The sequence below is a fragment of the Melanostigma gelatinosum genome (genome assembly GCF_949748355.1).
Source record: "Melanostigma gelatinosum genome assembly, chromosome: 1".
Taxonomy (NCBI): Eukaryota; Metazoa; Chordata; class Actinopteri; order Perciformes; family Zoarcidae; genus Melanostigma; species Melanostigma gelatinosum.
In genome coordinates this window covers 30,652,288-30,672,616 of record NC_136634.1, presented here as the reverse complement: position 1 = coordinate 30,672,616, position 20,329 = coordinate 30,652,288, and the positions used below count along the sequence as shown (strand labels likewise).

The 20,329-nt window shown below is 43.4% G+C and overlaps 2 protein-coding genes across 2 annotated transcripts; both read left to right on the top strand.

Annotated features, from left to right (window-relative positions):
- The first annotated feature begins 1,727 nt into the window (after nt 1–1,727).
- On the top strand, nt 1,728–12,904 carry chmp1a (charged multivesicular body protein 1A). Its single transcript, XM_079276011.1, has 7 exons — nt 1,728–1,849; nt 3,925–3,944; nt 4,040–4,117; nt 6,392–6,538; nt 6,666–6,794; nt 6,932–7,125; nt 11,638–12,904. The coding sequence occupies exons 1-7, from the start codon at nt 1,843–1,845 to the stop codon at nt 11,657–11,659; spliced, it is 597 nt and encodes a 198-aa protein (XP_079132137.1). The 5' UTR covers nt 1,728–1,842; the 3' UTR covers nt 11,660–12,904.
- Nucleotides 12,905–17,618: 4,714 nt separating this feature from the next.
- Nucleotides 17,619–20,058, top strand: slc10a3 (solute carrier family 10 member 3). The gene has a single exon (XM_079270158.1). It carries the CDS (start codon nt 18,059–18,061, stop codon nt 19,472–19,474), a length of 1,416 nt encoding a protein of 471 aa, XP_079126284.1. The 5' UTR covers nt 17,619–18,058; the 3' UTR covers nt 19,475–20,058.
- Nucleotides 20,059–20,329: the final 271 nt, after the last annotated feature.

Here is a 20,329-nt window from a genome sequence, read left to right as displayed (position 1 = left end):
TGGAGGTTCTGGAGAACAGGGTGATGTGGTCACGGGAGCGGGTGTGGGTGAGCAGGCGAGCAGCAGAGTTCTGGATGTACTGGAGTTTATTTAGGATTTTGGATGGTGTGCCGTGAAGAATGCTGTTGCAGTAGTCGATTCTGGAGGTGATGAAGGCGTGGATCAGAGTTTCAGCAGCAGACGAGGAGAGTGATGGGCGGAGACGGGTGATGTTTTTTAAGTGGAAATATTGCACCTTTCATGCATTTATTCACATGTATTTGCATCAGGTGTATATTTACCAGGGGCCTTTATTGAGTACTTCTATATGGAGGGTATATTTTTGAATGCTATGTTCCTTTATCATGCATCATCTTTATGTACTTTCTATATATTATATATGTGGCCTTGATATACTACCTGTACATTTCTTTAAAATAACAACTTATCTTCTTGCTGATATTGGTTGTGGAGAAGATAAATGTTCTTAGAAACGTGAAACACTCGAGAACAACAACGTGTCATTTCTGCTCATTTATTCCGTGTGTTGTGGGCGATAGCATGTCTGTGAGGGGTTGTCCGCCCAACGCCGCAGGCACTCAAAATCATCTTCGAACTCGTCTTCCTCATTCTCGTCTTTGGCGGGAAGAAAAAACAAAAGACATGGTAGAGACATGGGTTGGCTTATGTATTAGCTTAACAGCTAATGCTACATTGTTGGCTAATACTGATGTTAGCTAACGCTACCTCCCTAGGCTAATTTTAAGTTGTGCTTTAATGTTTATTAAAGAATCACACAAAGCCAATGTCAACACATTTTAAAATATCTCACCTCTTCTGTTATTTCTGCAGTTTTTCTTGGCAAGCAGAGGCTCCAGGTCAATCTTTTTCTTCAGGAATTCTTTCTTCTTCATCAGCATCTCCTCTCTCTCTGGAGGTTTCTCCAGCTCCTCTTGTCTACAGAGGAGACATCACTGACAGCTGGATATGGCAAAAATAAGAAATCACACCTGATTGTCAGGGTCCCGGCCAGCACATGCACTGAATAAAAAAAGGCGGTTTGTCACTAAGCTGCCTGCAACCTGGAGACCATGGTGGGCTATAAACAGCATTATATTAATACAGCTAGTACATAGTAAGAGACATAATTCATATGAATATTATGAACTTCCAAACGTAGTCAAAACAATATACTTTTGTGAGTATATATTTAAAGATAGCAATATTTGCTGATAATATTTTTGGAATGTATGGAGGCTGTTTGCCAGTGTTGAACGGTATTCAGTTTAAGCAATATTTGACAATAGGTGGAGGTATTGCATTTGAAGCGGGATGTAACAAATGAGTAAAGAGGCTATAGGAAGCGTTGTGTTTATAATATGGAATATACAGTCTATGAATCAGACAAGCATAAGTTAATAGGGAAAGTCTCTACTGTTTTTAATATTGGGGAGTATGACCTGATGTAGACGGAGGAATTATTAATTAAGATCAATATATTAGGGGCGAAAGGTCATCTATTGATTATCAGCGTCTCAGGTATGTCTCATCTGTAGGTGGATCATGCTAGGACTTTTTCATTTGAAGATCAACTCAGGTTCAATAATTGTGAAGAGCTATTCAGGAAAGGTTTTTTTCCACACTCCACGCCACTTGATGGCGGTAATGCACCACTTCGTCGCTTGCCAACCGCCAAAAAACATCAAGGAGAAGAAGAACGAAGAATCCAGGAATTCAAATCACGTGACTCCTCTAGGACCAGGAAGTCGGATCCACCGCCTTATCAAAACAAACCAAAACGAGACTGTTGGGAAGCCGGAAAGTATTTTTCCTGTGATCCCCAGGAATCGTATTCGTCTCGCCATGGATGGTATGGTCCGTTTTGATAGACGTTGCCTCTGTTTTTAGCTATACCACCAATCTAATGACAGATAACTAACATTAGCTTGTTAGCTTGGGTGGCTGGTTAGCTAGGTTAGCTGTCAGACCTGTTATGATTAGAAGGTTATTTTTTATCATTATCTAACTGTAGTTCCCAGCCTGACTATTATTTTGGCCTTTGGTTTGATTTAACATCTTATCTTAACGATGACTGTCAGTGAATCATTTCCTAACAAATTACTGTTACATTAGGAATGTAACAGTAATTTGATTAGTGTAGCTTCGACAAACGTAGACACTCCTTTAGGTTTGTATAAAATCATTAAGACTTACAACTGAAATATACAGTAGCTTATTGAATCCTGGTGAGAATGTTGTATTTAATATACATTGTTGTATTAGTTGTAACAATATAAAAATAAAATAATATATTTGCAGTAAATAATGTTTTATTGTTTTCCCATTATGGAGTGGTCTCGTGTGACGTCACAGTTTAGCTGTCGGCCATGTTGGAGTACACACAAAGCCACTGGCATGCACGGCTGAGTCGCATAACCTATCGGTGGTGAACTTTTGTGCTGTCTTTGGTTGTGGCAGCAGAGCTGATAGACAAGAAATCATTCTTTCGTTTGCCAGCGGTCATTACACATCAAGGAAATGACACGAAGGAGCTATCCAAGCGACGTCGCGAGAAATGGCTGTCACGCATCTCTCGAGATATAAAGGAATGGAATTTGGCGTACACTAGAGTATGTGCGGATCACTTTATAAGTGGTCAGTGATTTTATTTACAAATTCGTTTGTGAACAGTATTTAATAAAGGAAATATAAATTAAACTTTTACATGAGAAGGTTACCGAAGCTTCATCGGCCCGTGACAGCAGTCGGTACCAGAGACGTGTCGAGCGTGTACAACAGGCGAAACACAGAGATGCAGCCTCAGCATTGCTTGATATGAGTTTAACGTCAGATCATATATATATGTGTGTATATATATATATGTGTGTGGGGGGGGGGATGAAGTTAGGAGTTAGTTGAAAGTGAATTCCTACACACACGCACACAATGACGTGCATGTACAATGTAAACAAACACACGTGTCTGTTTGCACTGAGTAAACATTGAATATTGCTAAATATCTGACCAGATCTGTATATATTAACCCTTCCAATGACGAGATGAGAATTGTCGACGACCGTTGCTTTGACGTCTCGGACCCATCCACTGACAAACTGATTATAAGCGTCGAGCCCTTTGTAGCACTCCAGCTCGTCTTTTGTGTAAGGACTCGGGGTGTTCACGAGATACGTGTAGATGTTGGCGTAGTTTACCGATGGAAGATAAGTAGGATCGGCACTGAAACCATCTGCACTCATCGTATAAGGATCCAAGTTACCAATAACCTTCAATTTGGCCAGGTAGCGAACCTTTGATGCACTATCCAGTGATTCAAAGTATGGTATTTTCGCCGCACTTCCTTGCTTACGCGCCGCCATGTAGGTTCTGTATGTACTCCAACATGGCCGACCGACCTCGTAACTAAGGAGATCGTGACGTCGGTGAGACCACTCCATTACCGTAACAGCCCCTGCAGAAACGGAATACTTTAAAGTTTATAATACAATAAATTATTTGACTTTTTCCTGTACTGTTTGTATTTTGTGACGGGATTTCCGCCATTATGATTAATTGTACAACAATTTTGAGGGTTTTAGGCTGTGTAAATCTAGCATATTTTGGAGAATATTTGTTGTCATAATTGTTGTATTTTTTCAGGTGAAAATGTGCCCATCTTCAATTCAATTTATTTTGTATCGCCCAAAATCAGAAATTTGCCTCAGAGGGGCTTTACAATCTGTACAGGTACGACATCCTCTGTCCCGGGACCCTCACATCGGTTCTTAAAGCAAAGAAAACAGTGTGGACAACGTCTTACCATCAATCTCAGAGAATGAAAGGCTCATGTTTTAGTAATGTAAGAGTTAGCATATTGCTATGTAAAAGACAATCCTTTGTGACAGTCAACATTATATACAGAGCATAACTCTCTCACTGTCTCCACAGACACACTCTTCCAGCTAAAGGTATGTATCTCTGAGAAGGTTTAATCCATATCAAGCTTGTTACAACTTGTGTATTATTTACTCATTTGCTGTACTTCTTTCTCTGGGGTTCACAGTTCACCTCCAAGCAGCTCGAGAGACTGTCCAAGAAGGCAGAGAAGGAGTCTGGGAAGGAGCAGGCCAAGGTCAAGAAGGTGAGCCGACTGGTCCGAGCTTCAGGCCACCGGGGCATCGTGGGGGCTGAAGGGTTGACGTGCGTGTCGTACATATGCTGTGATCACAGAGTCCTACAATGTTCAATGCTGTCTATGGAAGCCCTCTGTTGCATGTCACACTCCCATCAACTTTTTATGTCTTCATCTGAAAGGCAAAAAGTTGTTTTTATACTTTATTTTGAATACTCTGAAACTAACGATGATATTTATTGATATATTTAGTTGTTTTCACCTTGTCCGATAACCTTTTCCTGCCATGGAGCTCCATGATTAGAAATCTTTTTAGTTGTTTGATCAGTCGATTATTTTCTTCTTCTGGTCAAACGACAGCAGGGAGTTCCACTCATCAGTCAGCAGGAGGCAGTACAACTTTAGCATTGATGTAGAGTGCCTGTTGTTTTGTGAAACTGATGCATCACTGTTGTTATTATTATTATTATTATTATAGACTAATTGTTTAAACGGTAAATATTTCCGCTATAAGGTCAGTAGGCATCACTGTCCCTGTTTTAATGCATGTCAGAGATATTTCGTCACTCCACTTCTCAAGTCCCGTCTAACACCCTCACATGCATGTGAAGCTGCTGTTGGTTTTCATTATTTTTGAAAGTATTATGATTTTACTAACTTTATTAACGATCCACTTTTCAAGTTGCGATCCTCACAGTAGAACCATGATGAAAAACGCCCTGTTGTTATCGGGCAGCACAAGCTACAACATGGAGAGTTAAAACCTGATCAGTGGGTTTTTAGATGCTTGGTTTTGGTTGATAAACTGTTTTAAATATGTATATGGTACAAATACTAAACCCGCAATGATAACAAATGCAAAGAGTTGCCTGCTTTTCTCCATTTGATATCTTTACTTTTGTGATACCTTTTTTTTATTTTTTTTTATTGTATTTTAAAACCAAATGAAACCTGGTTCTGTAGAATGTCTCCTTTTGGTCCACTACAGTACATCATCGGTCACTCGCACTAATATTGCACCCCTCCACCAACACATCCAATGTTTGCCCACAACTTGTGCAGGCGAGTAGAACACAAGGACACAAGTCAATGTCTGCAGACCAGACGGCAGCCTCCGGGTCTCAGAGGTGAAGCCAATGCCGAAGGTGCCATCACTTTGACTATGTCCACTTCTTATACACAGTCTATAATTTCACATGGCATATACCAACTGCAAGTGAATAAAATACAAATTCATTCAAGAAATAAAAATAGATTCCAAAGCAGCTTTTATTTACTTGTGCAAGAAAACTATATAAAAAAAAAATATATAAAAAAAAAAATATATATATATATATATATATATATATGTAGTTGACTGTCCCCATAACATTAATTGTTTATGGTCCAACTAGACATGGGACGATATGAAAAGATCTCATGTCAGGATTGGCCACAAAAATTGCGATTCACTATATTATCCCTGTAATGATCAAAATATGCAAAAAAAAAACCAACGATTAAAATGACACTTAAACATACCGGAATTTGAAGAAGCAAGTATTTTGACTGCGTGGCAGATAGGACGTACATCCTTTCTTGGTGAAAAACAACTTATCATAAATAGGACATCATAAATCATGAGGTCCCCCTTATAGAGAAATATACATTTTAATTTAAAGGAGAAATATATTTTCGAAAAATCCGAACATTGTGTTAGTCTGCTCTGTCTTACATGATAATTCCTGTATTTAAAGGAAATCAGGATCTATTTATTTTTTTATCTGCGTGATATCGAGCTGGAACAGGTTTTTCATGTGAGTAAATTCACGATCATCCCAATTAAGAAAATTCATTAAAGCCCGGTTTCACCCTCCCAACCATCCACAGGTTATCGTGTTGGGTTTAGTTGTGAGCAGGACCAAAAAGGCCAATTTCTTGTTTCTAAGTGGAATACTGTACTTTGGATTTTGGCAGTTTCGATAAATCATTTGAAGACGTCACTGTGGGATCTGGTAATATTTAATGAGTGTTTGTCATCATCCTGTGACATACAAGATACTTGGTAAAAGTCAGAATGAATCCTAACATACCTCCATAATGAAAAGCCTCTTCAGGTGCAGCCTTTGTTGACGCCATTTTTAAAAAGCTTCTTTACAATGTCGACACTAAAGATCATGCAACTGTGATGCTGTGCATCAGTCTCAACACGCTTACACATGGAGGATTTTACTGAATGAGGTATACCAGATGAATTGCGAACACAGCTTTTCAAAGTTGACAGATTCTTTGTCTCATCGCCAGGCTTTACAGCAGAAAAACGTGGAATGTGCCCGAGTGTATGCGGAGAATGCCATCCGGAAGAAAAATGAATCCCTCAATTGGCTGCGCATGTCGTCTCGAGTGGACGCGGTGGCCTCCAAAGTCCAGACCGCCGTCACCATGAAGGCGGTGAGTTGCTGCGTTCGGTCCGCTCTACCGATGCAGGATTATAAAGCTATTTTCATATTACTACGTTGTTTTCTGTCATTCCAGAATGACACGCGTCATAAAGGTTTTTTCTTCTTTTTCCCCTCAGGTGACCAAAAACATGGCCCAGGTGACCAAATCTCTGGACAAAGCTCTGGGCTCCATGGATCTCCAGAAGGTCTCTGCGGTCATGGACAAGTTTGAAAGCCAAGTCCAGAACCTCGACGTCCACACCTCAGTGAGTGGCTGCAGATGATGTGCATTTGGTCTTGTACATGTATTTTAATGCTTTTAGAAAAACCCAGTCCTGCACTCCCTTAAGTTTTCTTTTCTCCTACTCCCAACTCCATCCATCCCTGTCCCCCCCTACACCAGGTGATGGAGGATTCCATGAGCTCCGCGATGACACTGACCACGCCCCAGGAGCAGGTGGACGACTTGATCCACCAGATAGCGGAGGAGAGCGGCCTGGAGGTGATGGACCAGCTCAGCCAGCTGCCCGCCGGAGCCACCTCGGTGGGAGCGGAGGGCTCGCGGAGCCAGGACAAGGAGGACATACTGTCTCGACGGTAAGGACCGGCGCCTGTGCTCGGTACAGGACAACGTGCTCCGTCCCGTAACTACCTGTTTTCAGGTTAGAGGCAACATCTGCGTTGCCGGCTCATTTGTCCTTAAAGGTATACAATGCAGGATTTTCCTAGAAAACAATGTGTAGAAAAAGGTAATCCCTCTCAGTCATCCCTTATCACCCACTTCAAATGTGTGGCAGGGCTTTCTTACAAGTTTGGTACGTTCAGGATAGAGCTGCAACAAGTAATTGGTTAGTTGTCAACTATTAAATTAGTGGCCAACAATTTTGGTCGTTGGTTGATTGATCAGTTTGATTAATTTTGAAGAAAAAAAAAGTTTGATTCCAGCTTCATTAATGTGAATATGTTATGGTTTATATGACAGTAAACTGACTATATTTGAGTTGTGGACAAAACAAGGCATTGGAGGACGTCCTCTTGGGCTTTGGGATATTTTTCCCCAATTTGTTTGACCAAACAACTAATTGCGAGAACAAATCAACACATTGATCCATAATGGAAAAAAACCATTAGTTGCGGCAAGTGAAGCCAGTGCTGAAGTGCCTTAAACTCCTCTGGTTGCATCGAAGTCTATGAGAAAATGGCTCTACTTCTCTCTTGATTTATTCTCTCAGTAAACATGAGTTTATGTCTCAATCTCCAGTTTCAAGTCTTCTTCAATACAGCATGATGTTCATTTAGTACATTATGATCCATTTAGAGTCACACAGACCATAAAGCAGGGGATGCTTTAAGGCGGGCTCCTTGTGATTGACAAGTTGCTACCAGAGCTGTATACGGCGTCTCTACGTCACTCCTCCGCAGTCCAAATATGGTCACTTCTGTTCACTGGTTGCAAAAAAACAAGATGGACATGGCCAAAATCCAAGATGGCGATAGCCGAAATGCCAAACTCGAGGGTTCAAAATGGCAGTCCACAAACGTCAACGTTTGACGTTTGACGTCAAGACAAATACGTCCACATCTTATCAAAGTGGAATTAACAAATATGACTGGCACAGCGCCGAAAAACGCAATTATAGCTAGTCATAACGCCACGTGGACAAAAGCTCCTTCCACGTCGCGAGTAGATCTGGGGTCGACTTTCGCTGCCGGTATGGGGTACGGGGGCTTGCTGGTGCCGGTCTAAGAAGAATCACATGAACTGGCAGTTAGAATACAGCATGAGATCAGGAAATTAGATTGCACAGCAAGCTACCACCCCCACACTCAGAACACTGTTGCAAGAAACAATATGTTCAACTCAGATGGAGAAGCTAGTCAAATGAACTGAGGTTAGACAGCGGTTTCGCATGTACAGTCAAAATGGGCTATGGCAGCCTTAACTTTAAAATGTACAATATGTTCTTTGAACCAAGGACATCCTGATGATACAACAGTTTCTTGTGTTGCTTCTTCGTAGTTGGTCGTAATTGGTCCTTTAGGGGAGATCCTACAGGCCAAAACATTGTTTTTCATGCACTGGTCAATTTAAAGATTTCGGGCGATTTTGCTTCCATAACAGGTCTTCTTGAAATACACATTTCACTGTTTATTTTTGCGTCTGTAGTTTTCTCCTAAATTCACCAAAAGTTACCATTAGATAATGCCATATTAGCATGTTCAAACATAACATTAAAAAAAGTTTCATGCTGATACTAATAATAATGGTAGTAGCAGTGGGTGTTAGCAGGGCCATGGCAGGAGGCAAGACCTGGGTCCAGGTACAATATAAGACCATGACCGATTCTTTAGTTGGATTATGAATCTGTTATGGTTGAGGAAGATGTCACTGTGGGCTCTGGGATATTGTGTTGACCATTTTCGATACTAAGTGATGAATCATAAATGGTCAACAGATTGATTGATTGATTGATTGATAAAGAAAATATTTTTTTGTTTTATTTTTGACGACCCAAGAAGAGCTGCTCAAAACAATTACACTGATGTTGATGTCAGTGAAGTTCTTTGTCGTCTGCTGTTGTGGTGGTCTTTCCGTATTATCACAAGTTATTTCCAGGAAACATAATTAGGACACGACACAGCTACCAGCTTTCACACGCCAACACGTCAGATGCTCATTAGGCGGCGTTGTTGTTATCTCCTTATTGACGGGCTTCTGGCAGCTGTTCTCGCTTCATGCTGAAGCAGGCGGGCAGCTTGAAGCTTTGAAGGCAGAGTTGATAGGGGTGTTTTGAAGAGGGGTTGTGGTTGTTCCCTGTTTTTGGTTAGATGCCTTGAAATACTGTCTGTGTTGAACACAAGCTGAAGAGACTTTAAACGTTTTGGTCTACGATATCAAATAAGTCTGTTGACTTTAGAAGCTTCCTACGTGTCTTAAAAAAGTGTCTAAATGAGACAACTAAACGTCATCTTAGTGATGTAGTTCCTTTATAGCAGGCATGGGCAAACTACGGCCAGCGGGCCTTTTAATCCGGCCGTCAGATATTGGTACAAAATTGCCCAAAGTATAATAAAGACTAGGGCTGGGCAGTATACCGGTTTTTTTATTTCCGGTATGATATGAATTCTTCACACACCATTACACCGGTGCATAGCCGAAACAACTGCTGTCTGCATTCAACAGGCAGCTAAATGTATTCTTTGCTGCTGTCAGCGCTAGTTGTCTTATATGTATTGAGCGGGAACTCTAGTCATGGTCATACCTTTATAACACAACAATTAACCCACAACTAACGCTCTTCAACAGAGAAAAACACCACAGCACACAGTCTGTGACACATAAACAATTTGTAACACTAATAATTGTACATTTATAAAATGTCACCGCCGAACTGCATGCTGGGTACAGCTCGCGAGCGAGCCTGCTAGCACAACAGTCTGCTAACAGCTGGGAGAGGCTCCGTCGCTCCAGTAACGTTACATTAAAGAACAGAACAGAGCGATGCAGGATGAACAAAGACAGACCGGAGATGCACCGATAGAGTTTGACACATATGCAACGCTGATTACCGTAATATGCGTGGTATTTGTTATAAATGTACGTTGGTGCAAAGAGGGTGATAACAAGCTGTACAGGGAGGGGCTTAGGACCCAGGGGAATGTAGGTGAAGGAAACGGGAAGAGACGGAAGACACGCCACGCCAACATCTGTTCACCGCTCGTCACGATCCTGCAGACCAGTGATTCTCAACTGGTGGTTCGTCGCGGACCCGTTTTCAGTGGGTCACGGGCCTTTGCTTTATGCAGCGGAGTTATTCACGCTCCTTTCTAGCATTTACGGCACTTGTTCAGCTGTGCAGGAAAAACACCGACCAATGCGTTGTAAATCACGTCACGTGATGCAGTTTAACCAATAAAATAATGTTTCCTGACGCCAGTGAGATGTACCCACACCGTGACACGGGGGAGAGACGAGGAAAGACTTCACAGAGCAGAGCTCTGACAATGTTACATGTGACAGTTAAATATTTGTATGATTCCTTCAAAGAATCAAGCTGCTAAAAAGACCACAGTCATTAACCTGTACACTAAAACCGGTGTCAAAAATGACTGCTTAATAAGTAAGTGCATGATAAAATATGCATTTATGCAATAAAAAAAACCTTTTCTAAAATAACTTTAAAAAAAAAATATATATATATATATATATATATATTTTATAATGCAGCTGCAAGCTTAAAAAGACACCACCGACATAGAACAACATGTTTTACATGTCCCCACAACATATTTTACTTAGATTGAGTGAAGGAGGTCAGATTAATGGTCTGATTCAACACCTCAGATCTGTTCTGAGAATTGCCACAACCAAACTGACACCAGACGTTGACGCACTGGTTAAAAAGGGAGACCAACAGCACTGTTCCCACTGGAATTAAATGCAAGTTACTTTTTAGGTCATGGCTTTTACTTGTAATTAATATTAGTTCACACAAACACTCCATTCATCTGCTCCTGGCCCGGCCCGGCTGTCAAATTTTAAAACTCAATGTGGCCCCGAGCCAAAAAGTTTGCCCACCCCTGATTTATAGCCTAACATTAGCTTTTCTTTTCTGACGATTGTATTCAAGCTTCAGAAATCCTAAAGTGGTGTTCATTTGTGAAGATTACCTGGTTGAACAAAATAAGAACCATTTTCTCCAACAATCCAAAAAGCAATGAAAAGCTTTTTGTCGAGGGAACCAGCGCGAAGCTAACTTCCTGGTTGGCAACCAACTAGAGCTTTATTCAGATCTAAGTATACATGATGTCATTTCGTTTTTGAGATAGATTTTCAGTTGATTTAATGACATCTGGAGGGAGTGTTTTTTTTCTTTTCGGTCCTCCAAAATAGAGATGAGCAGTGTGATGCCATCCTTGTAGCAGCTTTAGGTGAATCTAATGATGCTGTGTTCGTGCCCCATGTATCTCTGTCATAGTTCATGACGCTGAAGGTTAGGGAAATGTGACTGTTATTCATTTATTTATTATTATTTGTAGCTTGTATCTTATTTCACTGTAGCTCCAAACAATTAATCTCTCCCATGTTTCTTTTTGCCACGGTTCCAGGTTGGCCGCTTTGCGGAACTGAAGGCTCGTCCAGGAAGAGGTGACGGCGGCGCTCACGGCCGCGTGGAAGCAGACGAGTTTAAAGACGCCGACGGGAGCTGTGCGTGAACGTTTCTGTCGAACTGTTCCTATCAGGAGGACTTAATGAGCCTATCGATTACCACCCCCCCCCCCCACTCTATAAATACACAACGGCTAGAAATACCAGCTGAGAAGGCATCTATTCCTGTTTCCATCTCCCCCTGGAATTCCCCATTAGATTTCATTTGACCCTTCACTTGCCCTTTTTTCTCCCTCTTCCTCCACTTCCTCCTCCTCCTCCTGTGGCTACGCGCACCACTTCTCAAATCACACCATGTACAAAAAAAACAGACAACACATTTTACAAACTGTAGTTTATGATGACGAAAAAGAAGAAGCTTTGAAAAGCAGTTATGGCGATCATATCCACATTTTATTTTTTGGATGTGTACATTTAACAGGAATGAAATATCAGCTTTTGCACTTTGCTGTTTTAAAAGTTAAAAATAGACAGCGGCGTGTTGGTAACATCAACAAACAAAGGCTCCCTCCTTTGCAACAACCGCTTCATTATGATGAATACGACAATCTTCCAACCTTTGGTTAACGAATGATTTGTGTGTTCTACTTTCTTTTTATTCGTCTTTGTTGTTTTCATAACTGTATTCAGACTTTTTGTTGTTGTTGCTTTGACCGCCTTATATTGGATGCAGGTGCTTGCATAGGTGCCCCCCCTCCTCCTCCTCCGCCAGTGCCTGAAGGACAGTAGTTTAGAAGGAGAACAGCAGCTCTCCCAAACTCAACAGACAGCGGTCAGAAAAAAAGGATTTTTCCGTTCCAATGTTTTGGTCTTGGCCAACTTCACTTCGACACTGACTAGAAGCTTCTGTCTAAAATAATACAGTAATCATGCTCACCTGTATCGGTCCCAAACACTTTTGAATTAAGAGCAGGGATGTACATGCTTTTGACAAGAATCGATTGCTCCTCCTACTTTGCCTTGTAAGCCACCATCTTGTTTCTTTGAGATCATAGCTCTGCATTGAGATGTTTCCATTGAAGTGATTTCCCTGCTTTGGATGCTTCCCTCCATCATGCAGTTCCAAGGCCAAGACCTCGGCCTACGACACAGGGAGGGTTTATTTTAAAAGTTCAGCAGACTTTGCAGCACTTTTTCTTTTTTTTTAAATGTATTTATCTTGTGAAAAATAAAATCTCGTCCTCTGACGCAGTCTGTCATTTGACTTCTGTGGTGCGGGTGTTGAGCAGGCAGCCGTGCATTTACAGCAGTGTGTGTCAGGTCAGATATTAAGCAACAGTAGATGGCAAAGGACAAAGCTCATGAAGTCCAACTTCCTCTAGGAACTACTACGTGGACATCTTAAAATCCGAGTTGGGCTTATATGACGTCGCATGCTTTAAGTTGGGTTAACTTTATTGCTATAAAGGTTGTCCGGTTGGATGGTCTGGTAGGACAGAGCTACACTCATTCAGGCCCCGTCAGAAGGAACTGATCACCTCTGGTCAATATTCCAATTTTTCCAACACTTACTTATTTATGACCAAATACCTGCAAAACTCCCGTCAGCTTTACTTCAGCAGCCCATTTGTAACAACAAACGCATGACAAACAAACAGTTTTACATTACTGGAGTGCATTTTTTAAAATTTGCATCAGGAGGAATGTAAACAGCAGCACCAACAACAATTCTCTGGGCAATATGGCCGACATCTTCACATTAGAAATTCGACATCATGGAAACATTGCCCATCAACTTTGACTGTGTTTGAGCAGCAGGCATCACGATGTGAACACAGAGTCCTCCTCCTCTGGTCCTGAGAGTCCTGCTCTCTGTGCTGCTGTCCGCCCGTCAAGTTCAGCTTGATCCTGGACCACGATGGATCCAGGTCTCTGTGAAGATGTGGGCTCAACAGTCACCGAGCTCCCGCTGCTTTCATTCATCTTATTTTTCTGCAACAGAACATCAGACAGCCAGCAGCATGCTGGGTAGTGGAGTAGCCTCGGATCCTAGCTGGGTTAGCTTAGCTTCTATCTTGGCTCTCCTCCCTGGGGCAGTTCGGTATCGTTTGGACCAGCAGGTCTGGCTGGTTGGTCGGCGGTGGAGCGGTGATCGTTTCAAGGGCAGCTGCACTTCATCCACACGCTTCCTTTTCAGATGTTGATGAACGTATTCCTGCATATGCCATTGGTGATAAACACGGAAAAAAATTAAATAAAGACTAAAATGCAGAGAAATTCATGGGAGCTACCGGCCACAGCATGTACATGCGCAGCCGTTGGCATAGTTGCCATATTAACTCTTGGATTTAGAATATTAAAATGGAGATTAAAGTATTTCGTACTTCATCATCAAAATCAATGTGTGGCATGAGAAGAAGGCTTTATAATGGCCCATTGTTTCATAATCTGCCCCCTGAGCACAGCCATGAAAAAGGCTTCTCCACCTAGTTGTCTAGCCTCTTTTTGTTCTTCTTGTTGTGTGTCTCTTTATTTTTGTGACACACTTCTGTGTTTTTGTGTCTCTCTGTAGCTGTTTTGTGTCTCTTTGTAGTCATTTTCTGTCTCTGTAGCTGTTTTGTGTCTCTTAGTAGTTTTATATTTATTTGTGGTCGTTTTGATTCTCTTCCTGGTTGGTTGATGTCTCTTTGAGTGACAAGTTGTAGATGAAGGCCAGGGGAGCCCCCTGACACTCTGGGCCTGTGCCTGTTCAGTTATCCATCCATAGGGAACACTTACAGAAAGTAAACAGTTAAAATGAGATGGCAATTCAAAAATGCTTACAGTGGGTTTAAACTCAGCGTGAAGCAAAATGTTTGCATTCATGTGCTCCTCTCACCCCCTCTAAAATGAGTTTTGTTCAGTATGACACCCCTTCAGCAGTTTCACTGGGAGACTTTGGCCTCCTGTCCGTAGTATTTATAAAATCCTGGCTTCGGTCCTGTTTGTGACATATTGCCAGGCCATCTAGCCTGTGTGGATAACCTTGCATGGGCCGGTGCTAAATTGGCATTTCAGGACAGGGCTCTTTCGGATGAGTCATCACGCCTGCTCTCAACTCATTTGCAACATGAGGCAAGGCCAATCAAAACCACTGCCCCGAGTTTGGCTCATGAATATTCACACAGATGCGGTGTGTTCGCACACAAAAGGCAAATACAGGAAGCTGTGTTCTCCGGGTAAACAGAATCCTGTAATTTCTCACCAAGGCCATCACTGGGAAAAGTGTCAAGATGAGCGGGGGTGGAATGTAACTGAGAGGCCTTATGCATGTCTCTTCCCTTTTTTCTCTGTCCCTCTCCTGCTCTGTTCGCGAAATAAGTCATGAGGTAAATTATCATTCGGTGGGTAAATAATGAGACAGCCCTGGGAGGGGAGCAGCACATAATGTGCGTGCCTGGCAGCCTCCCTAACAACTGGCTGTCGCTCCGTGAAATGTCAAAGAAGGGGGCCGGTGCGATCGTCCCAGCAGGTTGCCTTGGCGTGCACTGAGTGTTTCCACTGTGTGGACTCCCCCGCCTTGTCTTTTTTCTGGAAGCCTCGACTTAGCCGCATTGACAGAAGGAGGGCGCACAACTCATGACAAGACAATAGACAGTGAACAAGGCCGTCCCGGGACTGATATTCACACAGTTAATATCCTGGGTAAGCCCAGGTGGCATTTGCACTGGAAAATATCGACCCAGTGACCTCACTGACCCCCTCCTGGGAAGAATACCGGAGGGTTATGAATTGAAAATGGCTTTTTAAATATGTGAGTGACTTCCAGCAGGAGCACAGTTGCTATAAAAAGGATCCTCTGCAGGGTTATGCTGACGGAATGGAGTTCCCCTTCAAAGCCTCGACCAGGAGATGAGCAGCAGGGTTTCCCCGGTTGTGTCTGCTGTTGGTGTATGACAAATAAGCAACAGCCTACTTTGTAACTGGAAACTGCTCAGTGAGTGTGTCTGCCGTGAGCTCAATCGATGGGTGTCACAAGATGCTACAGGGATCAAAGGTCACGGGACTGAAACTGACAGGGAAAGTCTGGATTAAGAGGGCAATAGGCCTACAGTTTCAATGTTTGTAAAAGACAATAAGACAGAGAATGTGAAAGTGAGAGACGAGCTGGAAGCGGTGTTAAGGAGGGATGGACCCTACCAAACTAAATTCAACACAGATACTCAGCTACTTTCATTAGAAACGAGTTAGCAACTGGGTTTTTAGGTTGGATGATATTTAAAATCGAGCAAACTCTTGCCAGTTTCTGATTTTTAGAAAAAGAAAAAAATGATTACAGTCAAAGGCAAATCACATGACACATGGCAGCCATTAAAAACGAATTACAAGAGCAAAATAATGAGAATATAATTAGTATATTCACATAAATACTGTGATTTAACAAAGTGCTGCATGAATGACTCCTAAAACCTGGAAATGAGTCAGTATTTTTGCACGAGTTCCCTCATTTCGAAGTCAATGTTATTTTTAATAGGCTTTTGGTTGATGTCTGAAATAAGGTCTGTGGTTAACACAAGCTGAAGAGATTTTAACCATTTGTGCTATGATATAAAATATGGCACGTGAATTTTTAAGTTTTCAAGTCTAATGAGACTACAAAACATCCTCACACTGACTGGTTCGCTTTCACAGCCTTGTTGTGGTTCATACTCATGTGACCGTGGTGTAGTTCGTTTATAGCCTGATGTGATATATCTATATATCATTTCATTATGAATATTATTTAAAAGGAATAGATTCCAAATGATTAACTTGTGAGTATTGAATTATCAACATCGTACATGTGTCGTTCATGACTCTTAACAAGCTTTATTATCTGCTTAACTATCACTTAATCATCATGTTTTTTCATTTCTAAGGATTCCGCCATTTCACTTTGGTCAGGAAATGAAGTGCGTGTGTCTGGGTAAAATAAATGTCTGTGTGTGATGGGTAATCCCTGGTTTACCCCCCCCTACAAATCACAGTGTTCCCTCTCCCATGTGACCGCCCCTGCGCATTGGCTGAGGGACGCGGAGAGTTGACGCTTTTGGGCCGCTCCGATTGGATTAATAAACGTTTACGTCAAGGTAGTCAGGGTTACCCAGACAGAGACAGGAAGTAGTGGGGTTTTTCATTAAGCAATTGAAACGTATACGATTTGTCATTTAGTAAGTAATAATTTGAGAAACAATACCAGGCAAGAAAACATTGATTATGATGCCAGTCTATGTTTAGTCGAAAAACATTTTACAAACTCTATGAATAGCATACGCTTGAGCGGCTGCAAACAATTACCCTTAGAGCCATAAATCAAGTTGTGTTGAATTGAATCGATAAAGCAGGAGCCATTTTAAGGTCCTTGTCGTGTTAGTTGATGATAAACTAGCACAAACCAGTTGATACACAAGACTGGAGCTTTTGGGCCGCCTGGAGGACCATGCATGACATACTATACAATACAAGAGAATGATGTAAATGGATTTTTTATGCTCAGTTCTCTCAATCAAAATGTAATACAAAGTTGATACAATTATGAGAATTACCAAACCCCTCTTAAATAATGACTCCCACCGACCTCTGTAACACCTGTATGTACCTTGTTGACTCTAAATTCCCATAAAGTCCAATGCAACCAGTGGGCTGCCAACTCCGGCTAATTTTTGTTAATTTGTCGTAATTGTAATGAACACAGCTCTTTATTTAGGAGTTTTCACCACGTGAGCACAATATAAAAACAACCTCAAAATATATTTTGACACACAAATCAAAATTAGTAAGTAATCCAGGACCTTGGTGGTGTAAATTACCAGTGAAATTTGCAATCAATTAAATGACCATATAACAAACATAAATTACACGCTTTGTTGCGTCCAACCAATGTTGCTCGAAGATAAAGTGATTTATTTTGGAATTTCCAGACCGGAAGTGAGACTTTTACTCTCGCTAGCTTGAACGAAATCTGAGCAGCGAGCAAACGGCAGCCGAGCTACGATGCTCTCCGTTATCACAAACCAGGGAGACAATAAAAACGGAGGACTAGGCGAGGCTTCGGTTCACCGAGACGGACACCTTCGCATCGAGTAGAAAAAAGGGGACGCTGCGAGAGAGACCTGTGCGAGCGTGTGTTCCTGTGTGCCCGAGGGGGCTGCTGCCATAGAGCTGTGGGCTCTGACAGGACAGGGCGGGGTGATGTTTAGGTTCCGGTATAAAGGCAGCAAGAAAATGGGAACCAGACGAGATGTGGAGCCGGCTGCCAACGCTGTTGTTCTGTACCGGAGACTAGAATGAGAAGTTTACCGTCCTGGTGTAACAGGGCGGCGGTGTAACCGTCTGGGGAGGCCGCTCGCGGGGGAGAAGCGTGTCTCTGTGGCGCCCCTCCGCCCTCTGTCCGTCAATAAGATGAGGACGCTATTTACATTCTGTTGTCTCTTCCTTATTATCGGCGGAGCGGACCGGGCGTGGGCCACCGGAAACCTAACCGTCGACAGCAGCAACGACACTAACCTGACGGCCGACAGCGGCATCAGATATATCACTATCGGGGACGGGTCGTCGCAGGAATTCGAGTTTCCTGAAAACACCAACGGCGTGATTGTAATCGCCAGCCAGTACCGGAGCGCCGCGGCGAGCAGGAAGGGCCGCCAGAGCTGGAAGCAGACGGTGACTGTCCGCTCCCTGGACCCGGAGGTCCTCTCCATACTCAATGTGACGGACAGCGGCCACGCAGCCACGGCCAAGAGCTACGTTATCAGCATTCGCTCCGGGTTCCCAGGCCGGGCTCAGCTGCAGATCCAGCTGCTGGACCAGGACCAGGATTCGGAGCCGGTTCTGATCGAAGAGAGGACGGATTACTCCATCAGAGTGGCGCCCGGCAACGATGACCCGGCCACTCGACTGGTCCAGTCCGGCGGCATGTCCCATTTTTCTGAGAACCCTGTGCTGTTTGCCCTGCTGCCCCTCATCTTCGTCAACAAGTGTGCGTTTGGGTGCAAGGTGGAGGTGGAGGTGCTGCGGGGCCTACTGAGGAGCCCGGTGCCGCTGCTCCTGGGGGTGCTGGGTCAGTTCCTGGTGATGCCACTGTATGCCTACTGCGTTTCCCGGCTGGCCTCGCTGCCCAAAGCGCTCTCCCTGGGCCTGGTCATCACCTGCTCGGCCCCGGGCGGCGGGGGCGGTTACCTGTACAGCCTGCTGCTCGGCGGAGACGTCACCCTGGCCATCTCCATGACCCTGGTCTCCACGGTGGTGGCGGCAGCGGCCATGCCCCTATCCTCTGCCCTGTATGGCCGGCTCCTGGGCGTGCACGCCGCCCTGCACGTGCCGTTCGTGAAGATCCTCGGCACCCTCCTGTTCATCGCCATCCCGATCTCGCTGGGCATGCTGGTCAAGCTGCGCCTGCCCGCCCTCACGCGCGTCCTGCTGGCGCTCATACGGCCCTTCAGCTTCGCGCTCATCGTCGGCGGCATCTTCATGGCCTATCAGATGGGCGCGTCCATTCTAGCCAACGTCAGGCCCCAAATCGTGGCGGTCGGGGTCACGGTGCCTTTGCTTGGGCTGGTAGTCGGTGCCGTCCTGGCCAAGCTGGCGGGCCTCGCCCCGTCGCTGAGGAAGACGGTCAGCATCGAGGTGGGCGTCCAGAACAGCCTGCTGGCGCTCGCTGTCATGCAGCTGTCCTTCCGCCAGGCGGAGGCCGACTTCGCATCCCAGGCGCCCTTCATCGTGGCCCTCAGCAGCACCTCGGAGATGCTGCTCATAGTCCTGGGCTACTTTGCCAAGCGGAGGTTGTGCGGATCTGCCGTCCCCAGGAGTGACGCCTGATTGTAGCCGCTGTCTTTTTTTTTTATTTCTTTGTTCAGAACTTTTTGAAGAATGAACTCTTTCCACATTTGGTGTCCCTGCAGTCTTGTCTTCGAGACGCGCGACAACCACAAGTCCAGTCATCACCATTGTGGTGCACCTGACAGCGAATGGACTTTTTTTGTGTTTTGTCGTTGTTTTCGTATTTTTCATGAAAACCAAAGGCCTTTTACCCCTCTTCAGACCCCCCTTTTGTGTTTATTTTACAGTATGTACTTTTTAAAATCAGATTATACTGTGAGGTACTCAGTGTAAATATTCCTAAGAAGAGACACACCTATAAAAGAAAAGATATTTTTGTACCAGATTACTTTTTGGAATCAAAAAGCAAAGATCGATTTGCATCATGTTTACAAGAGGTCCATGTGTCTTAGCCTGGTTGGGGGGGAGAGACGTTTTTGGGGTGAAGTGGAATCTGCCCTGTATTACCTGGGGGTAATCAAACAGGAACATGATTATGTTATGAAAGTATTTGCCACTGATTGTGTCTCCTGAATCTGCGAATCCATGTACTTGAATATTAGCGAGAAGAAGTGAAGAAAAAGTAAATAAAAACATTGTTAAAGCAGGCTTCTGTTTGTTAAGAGTGTGTGCTAAGAAATGCGTCTAACAAGTCAGTGTTAATATAGACAGAGTTAACAGGCTGAATGTTGCACAAAGAGTGAGACTAGAATACCATCCTGTGACGGTTTCCTTTCAGCGCACAGACGGCGGAACAGTTGTTTGGCGTTTTGTGTATTGAAAGAACGGCTTCACGGTATGTGTTGAAATTCAAATTTTTCGATTTAAAAAAAAGGAAAAAGACAAAAAAAACAG